The sequence below is a fragment of the Dicentrarchus labrax genome, unplaced genomic scaffold (assembly GCF_905237075.1).
Source record: "Dicentrarchus labrax unplaced genomic scaffold, dlabrax2021, whole genome shotgun sequence".
Taxonomy (NCBI): domain Eukaryota; kingdom Metazoa; phylum Chordata; class Actinopteri; family Moronidae; genus Dicentrarchus; species Dicentrarchus labrax.
Window position 1 is genome coordinate 28626095 of NW_026136720.1, and position 17289 is coordinate 28643383.

Here is a 17289-nt window from a genome sequence, read left to right on the forward strand (position 1 = left end):
TAAGTCCAATATTTAGTTCCATCTTCTGAGACAAATATCTGGCTCTCTATAGCTACTAAATGCCCCACTATGTTCGCCACGTCTGTGCGTTGTTTGGTTCTGAACCTATCATGATGTCACCCGTTGGTTTGTGGAGTAACATTTTGGGCCTGGGGTAGCACTGCCCACCCCTGAAATCTGACCACCCCAAGTGCCACCCATTATTCTCAGCTCTTTGACTCTTTGTCTTTCAGAGGCTGTAGTAGGTTCTGTTTCTGGTTAAAGCTAGAGTGAAGCTAGCATGTTGGGAAGGGATCTAAACAACGCTCCAAAGTCAGACAAAACATTTTGCAATGGAGAAACTGGCATGGCCATTTTCAAAGGGATCCTTTGACCTCTGACATAAAAAGTGGGTTCTATGGGCACCCACAAGTCTTCCCTTTGTAGACATGCCCACTTTTTGCAAATGGCATGCAGTTTAGGGCAAAAAATCTTTTTTGCATGTGGTATAAATGTTATTTTTGCCTAGTGTATTTAAATATTTGTGCAGACTGGGGTCATTAAACAGTGTTGGAAGTGCATACACTGGGAATAACTGCAAACCTGAGACACACACTTTTTGCCACCCCTGCATTGTCATTGACCCACTTGGCCACCCCTGCAACAAAAAGTCTGGACATGCCCCTGTACTCTGGCACTGAATGACGTCACCAGCGCTGGATATTTGATCAGCACTGCCTAGTTTGACAGCTTGATCTGAGTTCTGGGAGGGTGAGTCAAGGGGATTGTAATCTGCAGCTACCCCGCTAAATGCCACTAAATCCTACACACTGGACCTAGCAGTAATAACTGAGCTAGTGCTTTGGTACTGCTGCTGGTCCGCTCTCATGGCACGGACCATTTTGACCACAATATCCAGATTCATGCATCCATAACCAGTTCCATATGGGTTTATGCTGTAGTGTTAGCTTATCTGAAGTATCTATCTTATGTTTGGAGCTATGCTACCTGTATTACAGCATGTAAATGCAACAAAGAGAGAGAGAGAAAGAAAGTCACTGGGTTGTGTAGGCTACAGTTCTTTTTTTATTTTTTGCCATTTAATGTCCAAGAGGGGGGATTTGGTTTATAAGCTGTGGTTCAAATGATTAAGACAAGAAACAAAAATACATTCTCAATACATAAAACACATAATGCACAATGCATGGACTAGAAACATTTGCTCTAGAGAGGTGATTCTTCTACTTTCATGTGTCCTCCGTCAAGGTTTCTTTTAAGTTCTCAAACCCAGCAGTGGTCACTCTTCCTCCATTTGTGGTGTCCCTGAGCACAGAGTCGTGTGTTGACATCACACAAACACCCGACTGAAACTCCACATCAAACTGAGCCGGCTGCTTGACCGCTGTAAGGCCAAAATTGACATAAAGAGAAGAGTGATCATTTATGGGATCTATGATCAGGTTTATTATGTAGTATCCCTAATTATTATTTTGTTTTCATAATATGGGCAGCAGTCAATAATGGAACTTGGGATCCTAGTACCATTTGCATCTTAACAATACAATAGGTGTAATAGGTGCCCTCCATTTAATTTCAGTTCTACAAGGAAAAAAGTTTGGGTGCCCCTGCCCTAGAGGCTTAATCCTGCTTTGGCCTTATGAACAATCTGGGGTCCTTTTGTTTAGTTGTCACAGGGAAAAAAAGAGCACTGACAGACTATGCACCATGTGTTGATCATCACTTTTACCATCACAGACATCAAGATGAGGCAAATTTCTTTGCATCAAAGGTCTAATGGGCTCTGTAATTATACTAAAGATGCACAATCGAAGAGAATCTGTTCCAACATTGGGTAGCAGAGATGGCACCAAGTCATTGTTTTGGAAGTCCCAAGTAAGTCTCAAGTCTTTGCACTTAAGTCCAGAGAAAAGACTTAACATTGAGTTTAAAGTCCTAAACAAGTCATAATGCACTCTTCACCAAACATACTGCCATTTTAACAACAGAACAAACAAAACAAAATGAAGTCAAGTCTAAAATTTGTGAGTTCACACCTCTGTTGGATAGTACACATCTTTCAGTGGCATGCCTGTATAATTCACTATATGCTTTAAAATAAAAAAAATAAAAATATACCAGAGTTATGAGAACAATACAGAACATTTCTAACTGTCATTAAGGCCGTTGCAAAGTTTACTTGACTCATTCCACACTCATTGAACCATGAAGTACAGCACAATCATTCCCTCTATTTCCTGATTGGACCGTGTCGCCCGAAACTTACAGTAAACTTAAATTAACTAGGGCCCCTTAACCGCATGATGAATGAGCAGTGTGTAAGCGGCAACCTTATCTTCGGTGCTGCTGACCCACGTCATTCTAACAGGAATGATCAGTGGCGGAGATTGTTGCACACTCACCATGTTGCAGTTCATTTCTCGGTCACATTCAACAAGCATCAGATGTAAAAAGTTAGTTATTTATTGCATAAATATTAGTCAGATGTGGAAGTATAGTAGCATCATTTGTGAGTCAGTCTTTTCCAGTATGGAATCGGTCCATTAATGAGTCTACACACCATATATATATTACTGAACTGGGCAGAGGTCGTGGATTATTACTCCAAAATGTTTTCCAGACGTCAGAATGGAGCCGACTTCACTGAGCTTTGGATCACAGCCGCACACAGTACAGCAGGACAGAATCAGTGAGCCTGCAGGAAAACTGCTCCGGGAAGACGGTGGTCTGATGTCAGCGGTGAGGATGATGACTGATGATGATGGCGATGGAAGCTGATGTAGTGGTCGTGAAAGTAAGTGGTCACAGCCAGAGGAGGGCCCAGCAGCAGGCACAGCCACACTAAACCGTTGCCATAGTTTCCCTGGAAATAGTTTCCGAGGAACACTGCAACCATAAGCTATAAGGACAAGACAGTGTTAGTTGAAGAAACACACCAAGATTTAATAAAACATCTACTCTTGCCCAGCCTATAGTGCATGCTAAGTGTGGAGGCCAGTACAGTAATTTTGGAAAGAGTAACGAGTAATGAGTAATACATTTGAGAAAATAGACAGTTAAATACAGAGTGTGATAGCTTCTCTGATTTAACTGCTGAGTAAATGTTACAAAGTTGGAGTCAAAGCTTAGTGCACCGAGTGAGGCAGGCAACGTTGAGTGTGTGTAAGCAGAAGCCCTCAGTGCCTGTTGCCCTATCCACCGCTGTGATATTCTCACCTCAAATATCATCATGAGGAAGATCCACAGACGACAGCTATGCAGGGGCAGAGCAATCATACACTGTGTAGGAGAGAGGACAAACAGGTTATTACTGCATTGTTTGTAGGAGAAAAGTTCTTACTTTCCACTAGAGGCCCATGATCACCTGTGTCCTTTTAAAGATCTGCAAACCTACCCCATTATGTAATAAGTGTGGGTACTAATAGAGTTATAGTTTTTATTAAAATAACCAACTTTGCTTCTTGCTAGTTTGATACAGATTTGGTATTGGTGCTCATTTTAAAAACTAAATTCATTCCAGATTTCCAGTGTCTTGTGTTCTCCGCTAGCAAACAAATAAATATAAAAGAGAGTAAAATTGGCTTCATGCAGTATCAGACTGTACCTCACAAAGAGCAGCTGACATCAGGAAGACCAGTAACTCTGCTCGTGACGGGGGCACATTCTTTTCCACCAGCCGTGTGTACACATGTCTTCATACAAGTGAAGACAAGGGGAGATGAAAGCAAAAGGCAGGGAGAATTATTGGAATTTGCGTCATCTGAGTGAAACATGAGGCTGTTGCTTTAGCTCCATCAGACTAAAATACCTGTGACACCACTTCTGACAGGGAATGTTCCAGTGCTTCCAGAAAGTGATCAGAGTTGTGGCGTTCCTGTAAATGAAATGGTGAAGCTCAATGAGCCCCTGCATGAATGCTCAACAACACAATGTGCGGGAATGGTTTTGTGCAACTGACCACCAGTCTCCATAAAAATGGCGATCACCGAAGCGCAGCAGTTCTGCACAGAAATTCAGGTAGGAATGACTCAAGAAGAAGACGAGGAGCCAGAGGAAATGGGTTGGAGCCTGACGTGGAAATATGCATTAGCAATACCAATATACCGTTTTAATAAGAGCAATATCTGCTATCTCTATTATTGTATCTGGTATCACAGTATGCAAATCTCTAATTACCATCTGTTTACAAGATGGTACACTGATGTCTTAGACTGGTTCAGTGACGTATCTAAAGTAAAGATAGGACGATATACGATATTATCGCAATACAAAATGTATTGTGGTGAATTTCCATTATCGTGCTAATCATGAATAGGGATAATCATCAATATCCTCACATGGCTTGACCTGAAAAAGCTGTCTAGCTCTCCCGCATACAGTCCTATATTGATACTCTGATTTATTTAGATCAAGGGGACAAGGGGGAGCCCACATCTAATTACCATGGCTGGAGGCTGAGCTTGCCCATTGTATCCACACAAATTAAACTGGATGTGTGGAAATAGTATAGATTCTATAATACTGAACAGGGAGATGAGGTGTCTATCTGTGATGCAATAAATATAAAGTATGTTTCTTAACTAAATGTAAGTATGTAGTATGTTTTAGTTCCATTTTAAAAGAGTAAAGCACATTTTTCATCGTTATATCATCGTGTATTGCAAGATTATCATTAGATGAAATTTTCATACTGTCCCATGCCTGATCTAAAGTCAAAAGAATGTAATGTCAAAATATCATTCAAAAATCACTCACCACCAGTCCCACCAGGTGCTCCACTCTCATAGTGATGTCCATACTCTTATGTAAAAGAATGAAAAAAAAAGAAGTGAAGTCCTTAGGTGTGGAAGTTTTGTTTGTTGTAATATTCACAGTGATTGTGTTTCACTCACAGAGAAGGAGTTTTCTGATCTCTGGAAGATGGGTTCAATCCACTGAGAGGAGAAAAAAAATTACTTTTAGGCAATTTTTTTATGTGTCAGACTAGAAAGGGTTAATTTTTCTAAAATCCTTGTTAAAAACATTGCAAACGATTAAACGGGACAGTTTGAGGAGGTTGTCGAACAGTGCTTCTCCCAGTGTAAAAGTGGGGAGGCGGTTGGTTTCAAAGTAATGTGAAACCATGAATACTGATTATTAGTCATATGTACGTATGTATTCAGAACATGCAAAACACTACATCAGGGCTGCCCAGAGCGGGGTCCGCAGGCAAAAGATGGCCCACTATGAGGTTTGAATTGACCCATGAGACAATTGTAGCAAGAAGTATTATAAATACAGTATATCGAAAATGATACATCTCTATTTCTGCGGTTTTGTTTTTTGTCAGGTAAAACTGTTCTTTAAATATATAGGATCCCTAAATATGACACTGCTCAGAAGTCAGTCATCCTGGTACCTTTTTGCATCTTAACGATACAGCACAATAGCTGTTTACTTTTGGTCTGTGGCCCACCATTAAATTCAATTTTGGCCCTTCAAGGGAAAAAAGTTTGGGCACCCCTGCACCACATTGTTGTGTACTACACAATGATATATTACACTGATAAAATTGATCATATGATAGTTATTGATATGTGTGAGTAGCATTCTGTACAGTACAGGAAGAACTTCAACCAGCTGTTGTACCTGCTGCACAATTCCAACCATGATCTGGATAACGATCACCTAAAGGTAGAAAATGCCACGATTAACAAGCTTAACTGACCATAAGACCTACAGTATATCATCATCAACATCAACTATATCAGGAAAGGTTCATTGCAAGTAGATCCACTGCATCAATAAAAGGAAGGTAATGTTGAAACTGCTTTGTGTGGTGTCCATGCTGAATAAATAGAGCTTCTTACATAATACATATGAATTATGGATGATTTACACATACATGTAGATTAATAAACTTATGTACTCTTAGGCCAAAGGATAATTATTATATAATATAATATGGGATTTTTTTTACATTTTGGCACTCTCTACAAGTGCATCAAACCCTGAGTGATGATGGTGCCACTGTTAAGCTCACCATCTCCAGCAGCCTGTGCAGGAGCTTATTGATGCGGACCTTAGGAGTACATGGGAAGTCTCTCTGGTAGCACAGAGTGGGGGCAAGGAGGAAATAATACAGATCTGAGAAATCAAAGACAGAGTCACAAAGGACAAAATGGATCGTCTTAAGTTAATGTGAAGTAATTAAGTATCACCTTATAAATAACAAGCAGTTTCACCTTGTAAAGTGAGATGCTGACCGGGTGCTTTTTGCGCAACAGAAACATTCTTGTCTGTCTCTGAAAACACAAAGATATAAAAAGCAGTCGATGGATTAGTTTCTGTTTTTGTTCTGAAATGAAAATCAGTACAATTTCTGGTAATGGAAACAATACCTGCATCAGCCTGTCGGTACCAGCGATTCGTTTCCTGGTATGAATAAAGCTTCATCCCCAGAGCAGTGTAGAACCAGAGAGAGAAGAACGCACCACCTGGTGGACGGAAACACAGAAACATCCCAGCAATGATACAACATCATTTCTGAGTACAGTGAGCTAAACATTATAAAATAATTTTGAGATTCAAACTACATTTGGTTCATGTTGAGGCTTTGGCACAGCTGTGCCTGTAGGCTCGAAACGACAATATCTTTCTTAAAGGTTCCATACTGTAGAAAGTGAGATTTCCATTTTTATATATAAAGCAGGTTTAGGTGCTATATAAATACTGTATAAGTATCAAAACTCTCAATCCTTTGAGAAATGCTTGTGTTCAGAAACTGTGAAACAAGTAAAGAAGACAGACAAAGGAAGTTGAAATTCCAAATGTTTACTGTGGGCTGCTTAGGTCACAGAAGAGACTGCGCTCACAACATATTGACATAACATAATGGTCAGGCCATTGGGTTTGGCCCAAAGATGTAAAGTTTGCAAAAGCTATTCAATTATCCATATAACACAATTAATAGTTTATCCTCATTATTTCTGCTTAATATTTGCTAAAATTCCTATATTTATTTTTTATCAAATTATTTTGTTTATATTTGTCTGCATTCATTCATTGATGGCCCACATTATTTGCATATTATTTTCATTATCTGAAAGTCATATATTTGTTGTGGCTCACACTCTTATACTAGGTTATTTTTATTTCTTTGTTTATTAGCTAATATCATTACCTTCAATGTAATTTTTGATTTGCTATGATCTTCCATAGACACCGTAACTTCATGTACAAGTGTGCGGGTTTTAGAAGAGGCGTGGTTTGGACAAATTATGATAGTGGGCGTGGTTTGTGGGGGTGTAGTTTGTAGCCTCTGAAAGACAGAAGACGGACGCTTCTCTTTAAGTGAGCCATCAAGACTTCTGTAAGTTTGTGATGTCACAACTGTACAGTCGTCCTTCACCATGCTCCCTGCACAGTCCGGGTGGGCTACAGTCTGCTGTCTGTGGTTGGCCTGGCCGTGCTTCACTTAGAAATCAGTCAGCCAAAAAAAAGAGATGCTCAATAATATTACTGAGACAAAATGCCACACTAAAATGCCTCCTGCTAGAGCTCCAGAGAGCAGCGTGAGAGATGAGATGTAAAACTGTACCCAAAGAAACCCCCCACATCAACATGGACATCAACATTTCAAATACCCATAAAACCCCAGAAAAGTGTAACTTATGGGATGTTTAACTCATACATTTTTCACTGCATCATTTATGTACAGTAACTATGATGCAATGATGATGCACATGTATCTGTAGTTGTTACCTGTAGATATTGTGGGCTCATGTACAATGACTGCAGCAGGAAATAGCAGGAGCAACCCCAGATTTGTGAGATGTAAACGATGAGTGTTGGTGGGGGACAGCATACCCTGACAGAAATAAATGGAATAGAAGAGTTTCAGTGAGAATTATTTTAAGTTCACTAACTGCTTGATGGGATACTAGTGCAATTGATATGCTGATGGGGTGGTGTGAATGGTGTGCATTTAAATTGTGGCATGGTGTCTTGATGCATTTGGATGATGCAGAAAAAGAAAAGGCACCTGTCTCACCTTTTCCTGAGACCTCTCAAGGAGCAAAGCTGTAATGGCAAACATGTTGGCAGCTGAAAGAAATATAGATATTTTGTTAATTCACAGTGACAGGATAAGTGTGTTGTGTTTACAAACCAATCCCTCACATCAAAGCTTGCTTACAGGTCCTGGGCAATTCTTCTGTCAAAGCTCTTTGTGGCTCCAGAAGTGATATCACCTGAGTCAGCATTGGTCTGGTCAACTTGGGTCAGTTTGTATATGCTAACAATCTTCCATTACCACAAAAGTTAGTCACAGAGTTCCACAAGGTTCTGTGCTTGGGCCAATTCTATTCACCTTATAAAGGTTTCCTTTGGGCAACATTATTAGGAATAATTCCATTAACTTTCACTCGTACGTAGATGATACCCAGTTATATCTATCAATGACTTGCAATTTTCTGATGTTAACCCAGACAAAACTTAAGATCTTGCACTTGGCCCCATACACCTTAGACATTATCTAAAGATACTGTTATTCTAGATGACATTACTGTGCCTTCGAGCACCACCATAAGGAATCTTGGAGTTATGTTTGATCAGGATATGTCCTTTAACTAATTTGTTACCTATAGGCTGCATTACTGTAGTTCCTTATTATCAGGCTGTCCCAATAAATTCATATAGACACGCCAATTGATTCAGAATGCTGCGGCACGAATACTGACAAGAACTAGGAACAGAGATCATATTTCTCATATAAATTATACGGTATATCTGGTTCTGCTGCATCAATTTTGGTTCTTTTTTTAAACTGTCCATTGTGTATCCGATAATGTTATAGTAGTATGATATTAAATCAGTGGAGCACTCCACTAAACCTAACTAAAGGTTGATCTAATGTAGTTTTTCTTTTTTCCTAATGGAGTAGGAAAAAGTTTCTCACCCAGTATGAGGTTGACAGATGGCCAGTTACAGTTGTCCTCAATAAGATGCTCCAAGACCTTTTTGACATCTATCAAAAAGCCATGTCTGTTAAGAGGAGGAAAACAAAGGACAAAGTCAAATAAAAAGCTCACACATGGAACCTTTTTAAATATCTTCATCAGAGGATGGATTTAGCCCAGTGAGTTTTATTGTAAAATCTATTCAGCTCTATCTGCTGATGAAGACTGTGAAATGTGGTTGAAAGCTGAGCTAAGATTTGTTTTCTTTGAAACTACTGTTTCAAGCTACAGTTTCAAAGCTGAAGACTAAACTTTCACTTAAAATTAAATTTATGAGGAAGCATGCTGCTGTCATGACTAAAAATGTCGGCTGAAAGGCTAAAATATGTTGGGTGCACTTTTTAATTTTAATCAAACTTATGATTTCACAAATGAAACAAATCTAGAGTCCAATTAGAAGCTGTGACTATAACTATAATAATCTAAAGTGGGCCAATGTGTGTGCACTTGTATCAAGTGGATTTGGAACCGCTAACACAGGTTCGTGTTTCGTTGCATTTTTTAACCCCACCAAACTTAGTGTGGAATTCTGAGTAGCTAGCAATTAAAGCACTTAAAAATGGCCCTCTGCTGCCACCCTTAGAAATGTAACAGCAGGAAAGCTGGCTTACGTATTTACCTGTTAAATGTCTGATATAACTACACTTTACTTCATACATTTGAGAATGCAATCATATGTATAAATAAATGAATAAAGAAAAAATAAAAATAAAAATAAAATTAAACACCAAAGTTCGTACTTTCATTAGGCTACCTGAACAAACAGTAAAGGATATCAGTGCTTGATTAGTGTGGTCTGTACTTCTTGCTTCCTGATTGGATCAAATGTATTGGTTGTGAAAACCAATGGACGGATTTAATTTGGAAGGCATGCACTGTTGACTGGATATGTGGTGTGCAGTTTGGTCAGGGTTTCAAATGAACTAGCTCTCCATTAAAAATCAATGAGTTTTTTCCTATAAAATGTGTAAATGCATCTATTTCTACTTACTGTATAAAATTCTCCAAGAACAGGTGAGCGTGAGTGAGGACCTGAAAACACACAGAGACAGTAAAACACCAGTCAGTTTATAAAGCATAAATCAGAAATATCTGTCTATAAAATCAAGGAAGCGATACAGACCAGGAGAATAATGATCCAGTTGAGGATGCCTCTGTATCTGGTGAAGCTGCTGTTGGAGCTCAACAGAGAGTCTTGGACTCGATGGCAACTGGACAGAGAGACTTGTTTTATTCATCGTTATGAGGTGTATTTTTCACCAGCGCTTGAATAATGCCCTGCCAGTTCTGGTGTGACTGCACCTTTAATCTTTGATCAGATATTCCATTTGTAGGTGGATGTCAGCCAATCAGTGTGGTCTCTATACTGGTGGCACTCGCTAACATGTTCTCATACTTAAAGTTGCATAGAACCCTCCAGTCTTCCTCCTGTTATCTCTGAGATGTAGTCGACTCCCAGATTCTTCTATGAGAAAATAACTGCTTTGCACAAGTTCCCCGGAGAATACAAGGACAAACACAATCTGCACAGAATGTAACAATCCTGCTGTGGTCCACGGTTTCAAACACAAGTGGAAGTCAAAATGCTAAAATCACCATAAATTGTGAACCTACATTTAAGGGGGGTGGAAAATGTTGTAATGGATCTCATAAACTCAAGGTAAATGTGTGTGAGTGCAGCAGGCATGTATCTGAAGTGGCTGCAACAGAGCTTATTTTAGTTCAGTTCATATAGAGAAGGGACAGTGCAGGTACATGTGGTAAAAAAAAAAAGTCAGACATTTTCGTTTAAGAACAGAATAGAAGCCATAAAAATAAAATGAAAACAAAAAATATAAATAAATAAATAAAATAGACTGAATAAATAAAGTTAAAGGCTTCCTAAGATACAACAAAGCAAAAACAACACAGGGCATACAGTTTAAAGATTGGGGAAGGACACACAGTTTTTCAAAACATATATAGAGCGACATCAGCAGACAAGAATTGTAAACTAGCAGGACGTATAGATAGCAAGAGACGGAAAACGCCAGAATTAGCAAAAGCCAAGGTTTTTTCAAAAGGCTTCCTATAGCAAAAACAAAACAAGGCATGCAATTTAAAGGACCAGTGTGTAGGATTAAGTGGCATCTAGTGGTGAAGTTTCAGATTGCAACTAGCTGAACACCACTCGTGTCTGTATTTGACAACCTGGGAATGAGAACAGGCTGTGCAGTAATGTAGGAGAAACTAAAACTAAAAATATTGCTAATTATGGAAGAATGGCTTTGATTTCTAGTATTTCTAGTACTACCTAAGTACGAATTTGAGGTACCTATACTTAAGTATGTCCATTTAATGCCACTTTATACGTTTCCTCCACTACATTTTACTGCATTTATTTGACTAGTTACTTTATAAATTCCGCTCTTACACAAAACATATGATGAATTTATAAAATGATGCATTGTCATAGATTCAATGCTATACTTGTACACTCACAGAGGCATTGATTGCTATCGATTGATTGATTGCTTTAGCTAATAATACTTACATCACTTTTACATATGCATCCTTTTTATGCAGTATTGGACAGTGTAATACTGCTATTTTTACTAAGTAATCACATCCTCCCCTGCTCAAGCCTTGTATCTGCCAGCTGACAGGCTCCAAGTGATGGAGGCAGCCTAGAAAGCTTACCAGAGCAGAGATGCATAGGGATGTTCCTGTTCACTGGGTGGGTCAGAGGCAGAAATGGGAACGCTGTCATAGAGGCTTGCACTGTCTTCTTCAGCTGAGGAAGAGGAACAGACTGAGGAGAACCTCTTCCTCATCACAGTCATATCTGAGTCTGAAGGCTCCTCCACAGGAGCTAAGGTCAGAGGTTTGGTTTAACTGACTCTAGAAAAAGAAGAACAAAAATGGTCTTATTATATAATAAAATATCATCATCAATATCTATCTATCTATCTATCTATCTATCTATCTATCTATCTATCTATCTATCCCCACTAACCTGGATTTGTCCCTCATATGCATAGCTTACTGCTGCATCTTCATACACTCATATATTGTAGTCAACTTCCTGTCTCCTCACACAGAGAAATTGTAACCAAATCGCTTTAGTAAATGACCAGTTTAACGTTGTTTTGGTTATCTACAGAGGTACACACCTCATAAGACACGATTTCAGACTTCAACTAAGCGTCAAGTGCCATTGGGTAAATTCGGCATGTATCTTATCAAAATATATGTTATTAATGTAATTAAAAACCACCCTTTACTTTGGGTTTGTCGGCTATTCCGGCGACCTTCTTCCCACATACACACCGCAGTGGGTGGTATCCTCTAACGTCACAAATACAAAAGTTGTGTTTTTTTTTATTGCTGCTTGATAGAATTATATATGCCGAATTAAAAACATACTCCAGCTAATTCAGGAACCGCAATGTGTGCTTTTAATATTTCAGGTTAAATTCGCTGTTACATGAAAGTTTAAAATAGACAGAAATCTGAATGAAGCTCGGCCTGACCTTCTCTTACCTTGTCATCCCCGTGCAAAACACAGCGTCGTCCCTGCCAGGTCTACATTCACCAACATCCACAGCTCAGTAGCCTGCTGTCCGCATACATTTGTGCACACAGAGCTATTTTGACCTCTCATTCCATCTGGGAATGTGATATGATGGTCATTGTCACTGGAATACAAATTTCGCCTCTTCTCATAATATTCAAAATAAAAGCCTGCTCGAAAGAGCAAAAAACTAAATAAATGCATCAGAGGTCACTGTCATATTATTTATATTGTGTTATTTAATTTGTGCACTTCTTATTTTAATCATATTTATATGTTTTATGATACTGTGTGTGTTCAATGTCTAATAATTCTATATATTTAATTAAATCTTTTCTCTTTATCTAATCATAAGTCATTTATTGTTCCACATGGGCCCCAAGATAATTTATAAAAGGTTGCAGTTGTTTTTCTCAGCAGACAAGTTCCAATTCAACTAAAAATCTTGTTTAAACCCACAGCTGTGGGTTGCTGTAACGTGTGCTTTTACTTTGAAGCTACCTTCCTTCTGGTCTGGCAGACAGGCAGTCTGACTTGAAAAAACTAGGTATATAGTTGCAATTACCTTGGATCTTCCCACTAATAATATATCTATAGGTTTATAGTGATGGATAATTTCCTGTATGTTTTTTTCCTGCAAATCTATAATTTCCTTATCAAAACCTCCAGAATCTCTGAATATGCAAATGTTGTTGATTTCTAAAGTTTTGCTGCTGGACACAAGATGTCTCCTACTTCACTGTAAAGTCCTCTATCAGTGGATGTGCACTGGTGGCTTCAAGTTTCTACATCACACTGTACAAGTTGATACTGGACCAGGACTGACTTCCAGACTATTTGTTATGTCACACATCATGCTGGTAGGCCCCGCCCCTTAAAATCAGATGTTCAGTGAGCACAGAGAAACTTTCCACTTTCAGCAGATGAATGTGAAAACATCCTTCTAGTGTTAAACTCTGCACAGACAGTATTCAAACAGCACACTGTAGGGACAGGAAGAAACTGAGTTTTCAGTGGAGGGGAGTTTAACAGAAAACACAAATCAACACCAAGTTCATCAAACAGATTTATTTAAAAAGTCACATTTAACAAAATAATATTCAATAACAGTGTGTGTGACAAACTGCTGACAAACTTAACTAAATGTATCATTCAACCCCGTCAGACACTGATGCACTGGATGCTTTAGCAGACACAGCTTATGTTACAATCACTGCTGGTGCTGAAACTATTTCAAGAATGTCCAGATAAGTGAAAATCTATTTCACAATTCAGTAATAATGAGTGATGATTTCAAATCAAATTTAACAAAATAGTTTTTACAAATTTCTCAAAGGTAAACAATCACTGATAACACAAACAGATCCAAGGCCAGTATCCAGGGAGGATACATCTAATTCCATGAACAGTATTTGGACATGCACCATGTCTGGTCATTACAAAGCTGTGTAAAACACAGGCCCTGCTCTGGGAGCGAGCGCCCCTTAGTTGATGGTGAGCACATCGCTCTGGATTTCGTGGCTAAGCTGAGTCTGCAGGTCACTCAGCTTCTTCTTGAGGACGGCCAACGCTGACATAACGATGGTCTCGGGTCGCAGAGAGCCGCAGGACTCCACGTTGTAGAAGAACCTGCGTGGGGAAATGTCACAGGTGAGCTGCTGAGACTTCTGATTCTTGCGTTCAGCTTCATTATTTAGCAGATTATAAAGTAATTCAAAGCAGAGACAAAAAAATGTGTCTTTCCTCACCTTTCTGGCTTTCCATTAGGGTCATAGGGAGCCTGAACCTCATCCTCTTCAATCTCTGAGTATTCACTCTTTGGCCTGGGAACCAGAGCGATCAATCCATCACTCAGTCGTCATTCAACATTAGACATTTAACATCCATCCTTTAGGTTGAGCTATACTGAAATGAAAACATACCACTCCTCAGGTCGTGGGAAGACTGTGTGCCTCAGTGCGTTGTCTGGGTCGTACTCGAAGGACACGCCCGCCGTTGGGTTCCACTTGGCGTGCTCCTTACCAAAACCTTTCTTGGCGTACGCCCTGAGCCGCAGTTCCTGACCTTTACGAAGCTTCACTAGTAAAATATCTGTGTTGTGTCAGTTATTGACAGGGGAGGAAGGAAAAGGTAAATATCTAAAAGGACCGTAACAACCATGGTTTACCCCTCAAGACAGCTTTAAGCTTACCATCCTGTTCCACGTAATCATTGGGATCGTTGTCTCGACTCCTGGAAGTCACCTGGAAAGCCCAATGAAAAGACTGTCAGCTTTTCTCCTTCCCCTCTAATGACTCCTACTAAACAGAGTAAGGACTCACCGGGATGACTCTGGGGTTGTTGGACAGAAGGTCGCGTGAGGTGACGTGACGCGTCTGGTCCTCAGTACATCGGACGTCCAGTGTCAGCTCCACAGAACACTCTGGACAAAAATCATCACAGGTACAGTCCTGCAGGAGGATCCGACAGACAGTTAACTTGTATTTCCGTACCAACAGCTGTCTATTATTCATGGTGTTGCATTTAAGGGTCACTGGGGCAGCGCTACATCCCCGAGGGCTGATATCACAGTATACTTACCCTAGAATACTGCATTTTGTCCACGATGTCATCACTTGTGAGAGGTATGAGACCTGACGACACAGGAAACATCAATGCAGTTACAGCAGCCTTTACAAGTATCAGACCGCTGTGGTCATACAGCAGCTATAATATAGCAAATTACTTTCATTAAGTTCATTAAAAGTAGGGCTGCACAATGAATCGAAATATTAGCAAAAATCACGATATACAAATGGCAGAAGCTGTTTATTGATAAAGGTAAAATGTGTATCAAACCAGCATCATAATGAAGTATTTGTAGAGACGCCCTGGCTGTTCTCCAGATTTGGTTTGGTACGGACGCCTCAAACATTTCACATAATCATGATTTTAATATTTTTTTCAGTGAAAAATAAATTGATCATTCCCACAATCATGAATCGCATCGTAATATCTGTTAAAACGATTGTAATATGATGTTTTTACCATAATGTGCAGCACTAATTAAAAGCATAAACACTGAGATACATACCAACTCTGTGTGCAACAAACTCATCATGCAGCACTGACGAATTGGCATCGATCTGGATCCAGTCAATCGCTGCAAATAAAACAAGGCAAGATTAATGATTCATGCAGGTAAGTGATATATATATATTTTTGTGTTTATGAATTGCTTTTTGGACAGTTGCATTGGACTGAGAAAGCTGTAGAGGAGGACGGACAGAGCCAGGACATTCAGACATGTAGGAAACACTTACACAGCGGTATGTAATGAACCAGGGGTGGGCTATCGATATAGATCGTGCTCTAGGGCGTCCACAATCTACTTTTCAGGCGAATCATAGATATTGTCCTCTTACTTCAGTTTCCAAACTCCACACAACGTGATTGACCAGATCTACTTCTGACTTTGCTAGTTTGGTGTACTACGTTTGTGTCAGGAGACAAAGACACCAGTTTAACTTTCACAAAGAAAACAACATATACATTGTTTTGCTGTTTAATACAAATGGATTCTATAATTTGACAAAGAAAATATGAGACAAAATATATTTAGTAGAATGCGAGATAATCCTATTGTGGGATCAGTGCATTGTTTGGATTCTGTTTAAAACTTCAACTTAAACTCACCATTGAAATGATGGAAGCAGTGTAGTATCTTTAATGTAATATTGTGTTTTAATGGTGTGAATGGAGAAATTCACACGTTAATATTCTATTCTGGACCAAAATGTTATTTGTCATGAGCAATTTCCTCTTAATATATGCACATTCAGACTGAACGAATACTGTACCTATAGTGGCAACTTCTGACATGAACACACGGCGGATAGAGTTTGCAACCCTGAAAAGAGAAAGATGGATGTTTTTAGAGGTAAAGTTTATAATGAGAAACAGACATTACACTCAACTGAGCATTAATGCTAGCTAACGTTGATATGAACCGAGCCGGTGTCCACCTCTATAGTTAGCTAGCTAGATGAACCTTCAATATACACACTGTGTTTTATTACAGAGATAACTTTCTCAGTTCACTACAGCTAACGGTAGCAGGATTATTTCAGTGCGTTGTTCAGACTCATAACATCCGTTTGGTGCTGAGAGGAATAATGGCTGCTGTCTGCCTCACACACTTTCATTGAATGGACAAATAAGTGGATACTCACGCCAAGTCAGTGTTTTCAATGACAAACTTGACATTCTCGTCTGTCAGCTCTGTGATCTTCACCGTCGGCTGGTTAGCATACGGCATTACTGCAGTTAAATAAGGCTTAAATTAACGTTGTACAATGTCCACACACTCCACTACCGCTACTTCGGCTTGAAGGCCTCCACGGAATTATTTACCACTCGCTGATTGGTCAGGAGATGTAAGTCTGATTGACGATTGGCCTCGATGAGGCACGGGGGCGGGCCTTCATTTAATATCCGGGTCATAGATGTTTAGAAGTACTTTTTCAAAATAAAAGTCCTCCATCATTTTTTGGATAACATTTACAACTTAATTGTATATTAATAGATAAGTCTGATTACCAATTTTATATTTGTTGACATTCCCTGTGATAATGTAGTTCATTCGTTATTGCAATAGTATCTTTTTTAACAATAAGTACAAATATTTTACATTATGTTGACTGTAAATAGCAAAACTCTACTCCTGGAGTTGTGTTTGCCTGAGATATTATTTAGATATGA

The 17289-nt window shown here is 39.2% G+C and overlaps 2 protein-coding genes across 3 annotated transcripts; both read right to left on the reverse strand.

Annotated features, from left to right (window-relative positions):
* Positions 1 to 1042: 1042 nt before the first annotated feature.
* Positions 1043 to 12712, reverse strand: LOC127353730 (diacylglycerol O-acyltransferase 1-like). 2 transcript variants are annotated; one of them, XM_051383237.1, is made up of 18 exons: positions 12519 to 12712; positions 11676 to 11874; positions 10120 to 10207; positions 9988 to 10028; positions 8936 to 9021; positions 8030 to 8082; positions 7741 to 7846; positions 6378 to 6473; positions 6222 to 6281; positions 6020 to 6123; positions 5626 to 5664; positions 4890 to 4931; positions 4753 to 4797; positions 3956 to 4065; positions 3806 to 3871; positions 3602 to 3689; positions 3214 to 3276; positions 1043 to 2896 (listed from the first exon to the last, which is right to left on the reverse strand). In XM_051383237.1, the coding sequence occupies exons 2-18, from the start codon at positions 11816 to 11818 to the stop codon at positions 2684 to 2686; spliced, it is 1443 nt and encodes a 480-aa protein (XP_051239197.1). In that variant the 5' UTR covers positions 11819 to 11874; positions 12519 to 12712; the 3' UTR covers positions 1043 to 2683. The 2 variants fall into 2 exon arrangements, with proteins under 2 accessions (XP_051239197.1, XP_051239198.1); XM_051383238.1 differs by having other exon boundaries at positions 11676 to 11876; positions 12509 to 12712.
* Positions 12713 to 13602: 890 nt separating this feature from the next.
* On the reverse strand, positions 13603 to 16949 carry polr2c (RNA polymerase II subunit C). Its single transcript, XM_051383332.1, has 9 exons — positions 16761 to 16949; positions 16389 to 16438; positions 15623 to 15691; positions 15130 to 15182; positions 14871 to 14999; positions 14741 to 14792; positions 14472 to 14640; positions 14298 to 14372; positions 13603 to 14178 (listed from the first exon to the last, which is right to left on the reverse strand). Exons 1-9 carry the CDS (start codon positions 16844 to 16846, stop codon positions 14034 to 14036), a joined length of 828 nt encoding a protein of 275 aa, XP_051239292.1. The 5' UTR covers positions 16847 to 16949; the 3' UTR covers positions 13603 to 14033.
* Between the last annotated feature and the right edge of the window lie 340 nt (positions 16950 to 17289).

Bases quoted from the DNA above. Each gene is read 5' to 3' on its own strand.
- polr2c (XM_051383332.1), bottom strand. From the start codon at position 16,846: ATGCCGTATGCTAACCAGCCGACGGTGAAGATCACAGAGCTGACAGAC. The intron at 15,183-15,622 runs GTATGTATCTCA...CTGTGTCGTCAG, and splicing joins GTTTGTTGCACACAGAGTTG to GTCTCATACCTCTCACAAGT. The intron at 14,179-14,297 runs GTGAGGAAAGAC...TTCCCCACGCAG, and splicing joins CCTAATGGAAAGCCAGAAAG to GTTCTTCTACAACGTGGAGT.
- LOC127353730 (XM_051383237.1), bottom strand. From the start codon at position 11,818: ATGACTGTGATGAGGAAGAGGTTCTCCTCAGTCTGTTCCTCTTCCTCA. The intron at 10,208-11,675 runs GTAAGCTTTCTA...CTCTCTGTCCAG, and splicing joins CCCTATGCATCTCTGCTCTG to TTGCCATCGAGTCCAAGACT. The intron at 2,897-3,213 runs GTGAGAATATCA...TTGTCCTTATAG, and splicing joins TCCTCATGATGATATTTGAG to CTTATGGTTGCAGTGTTCCT.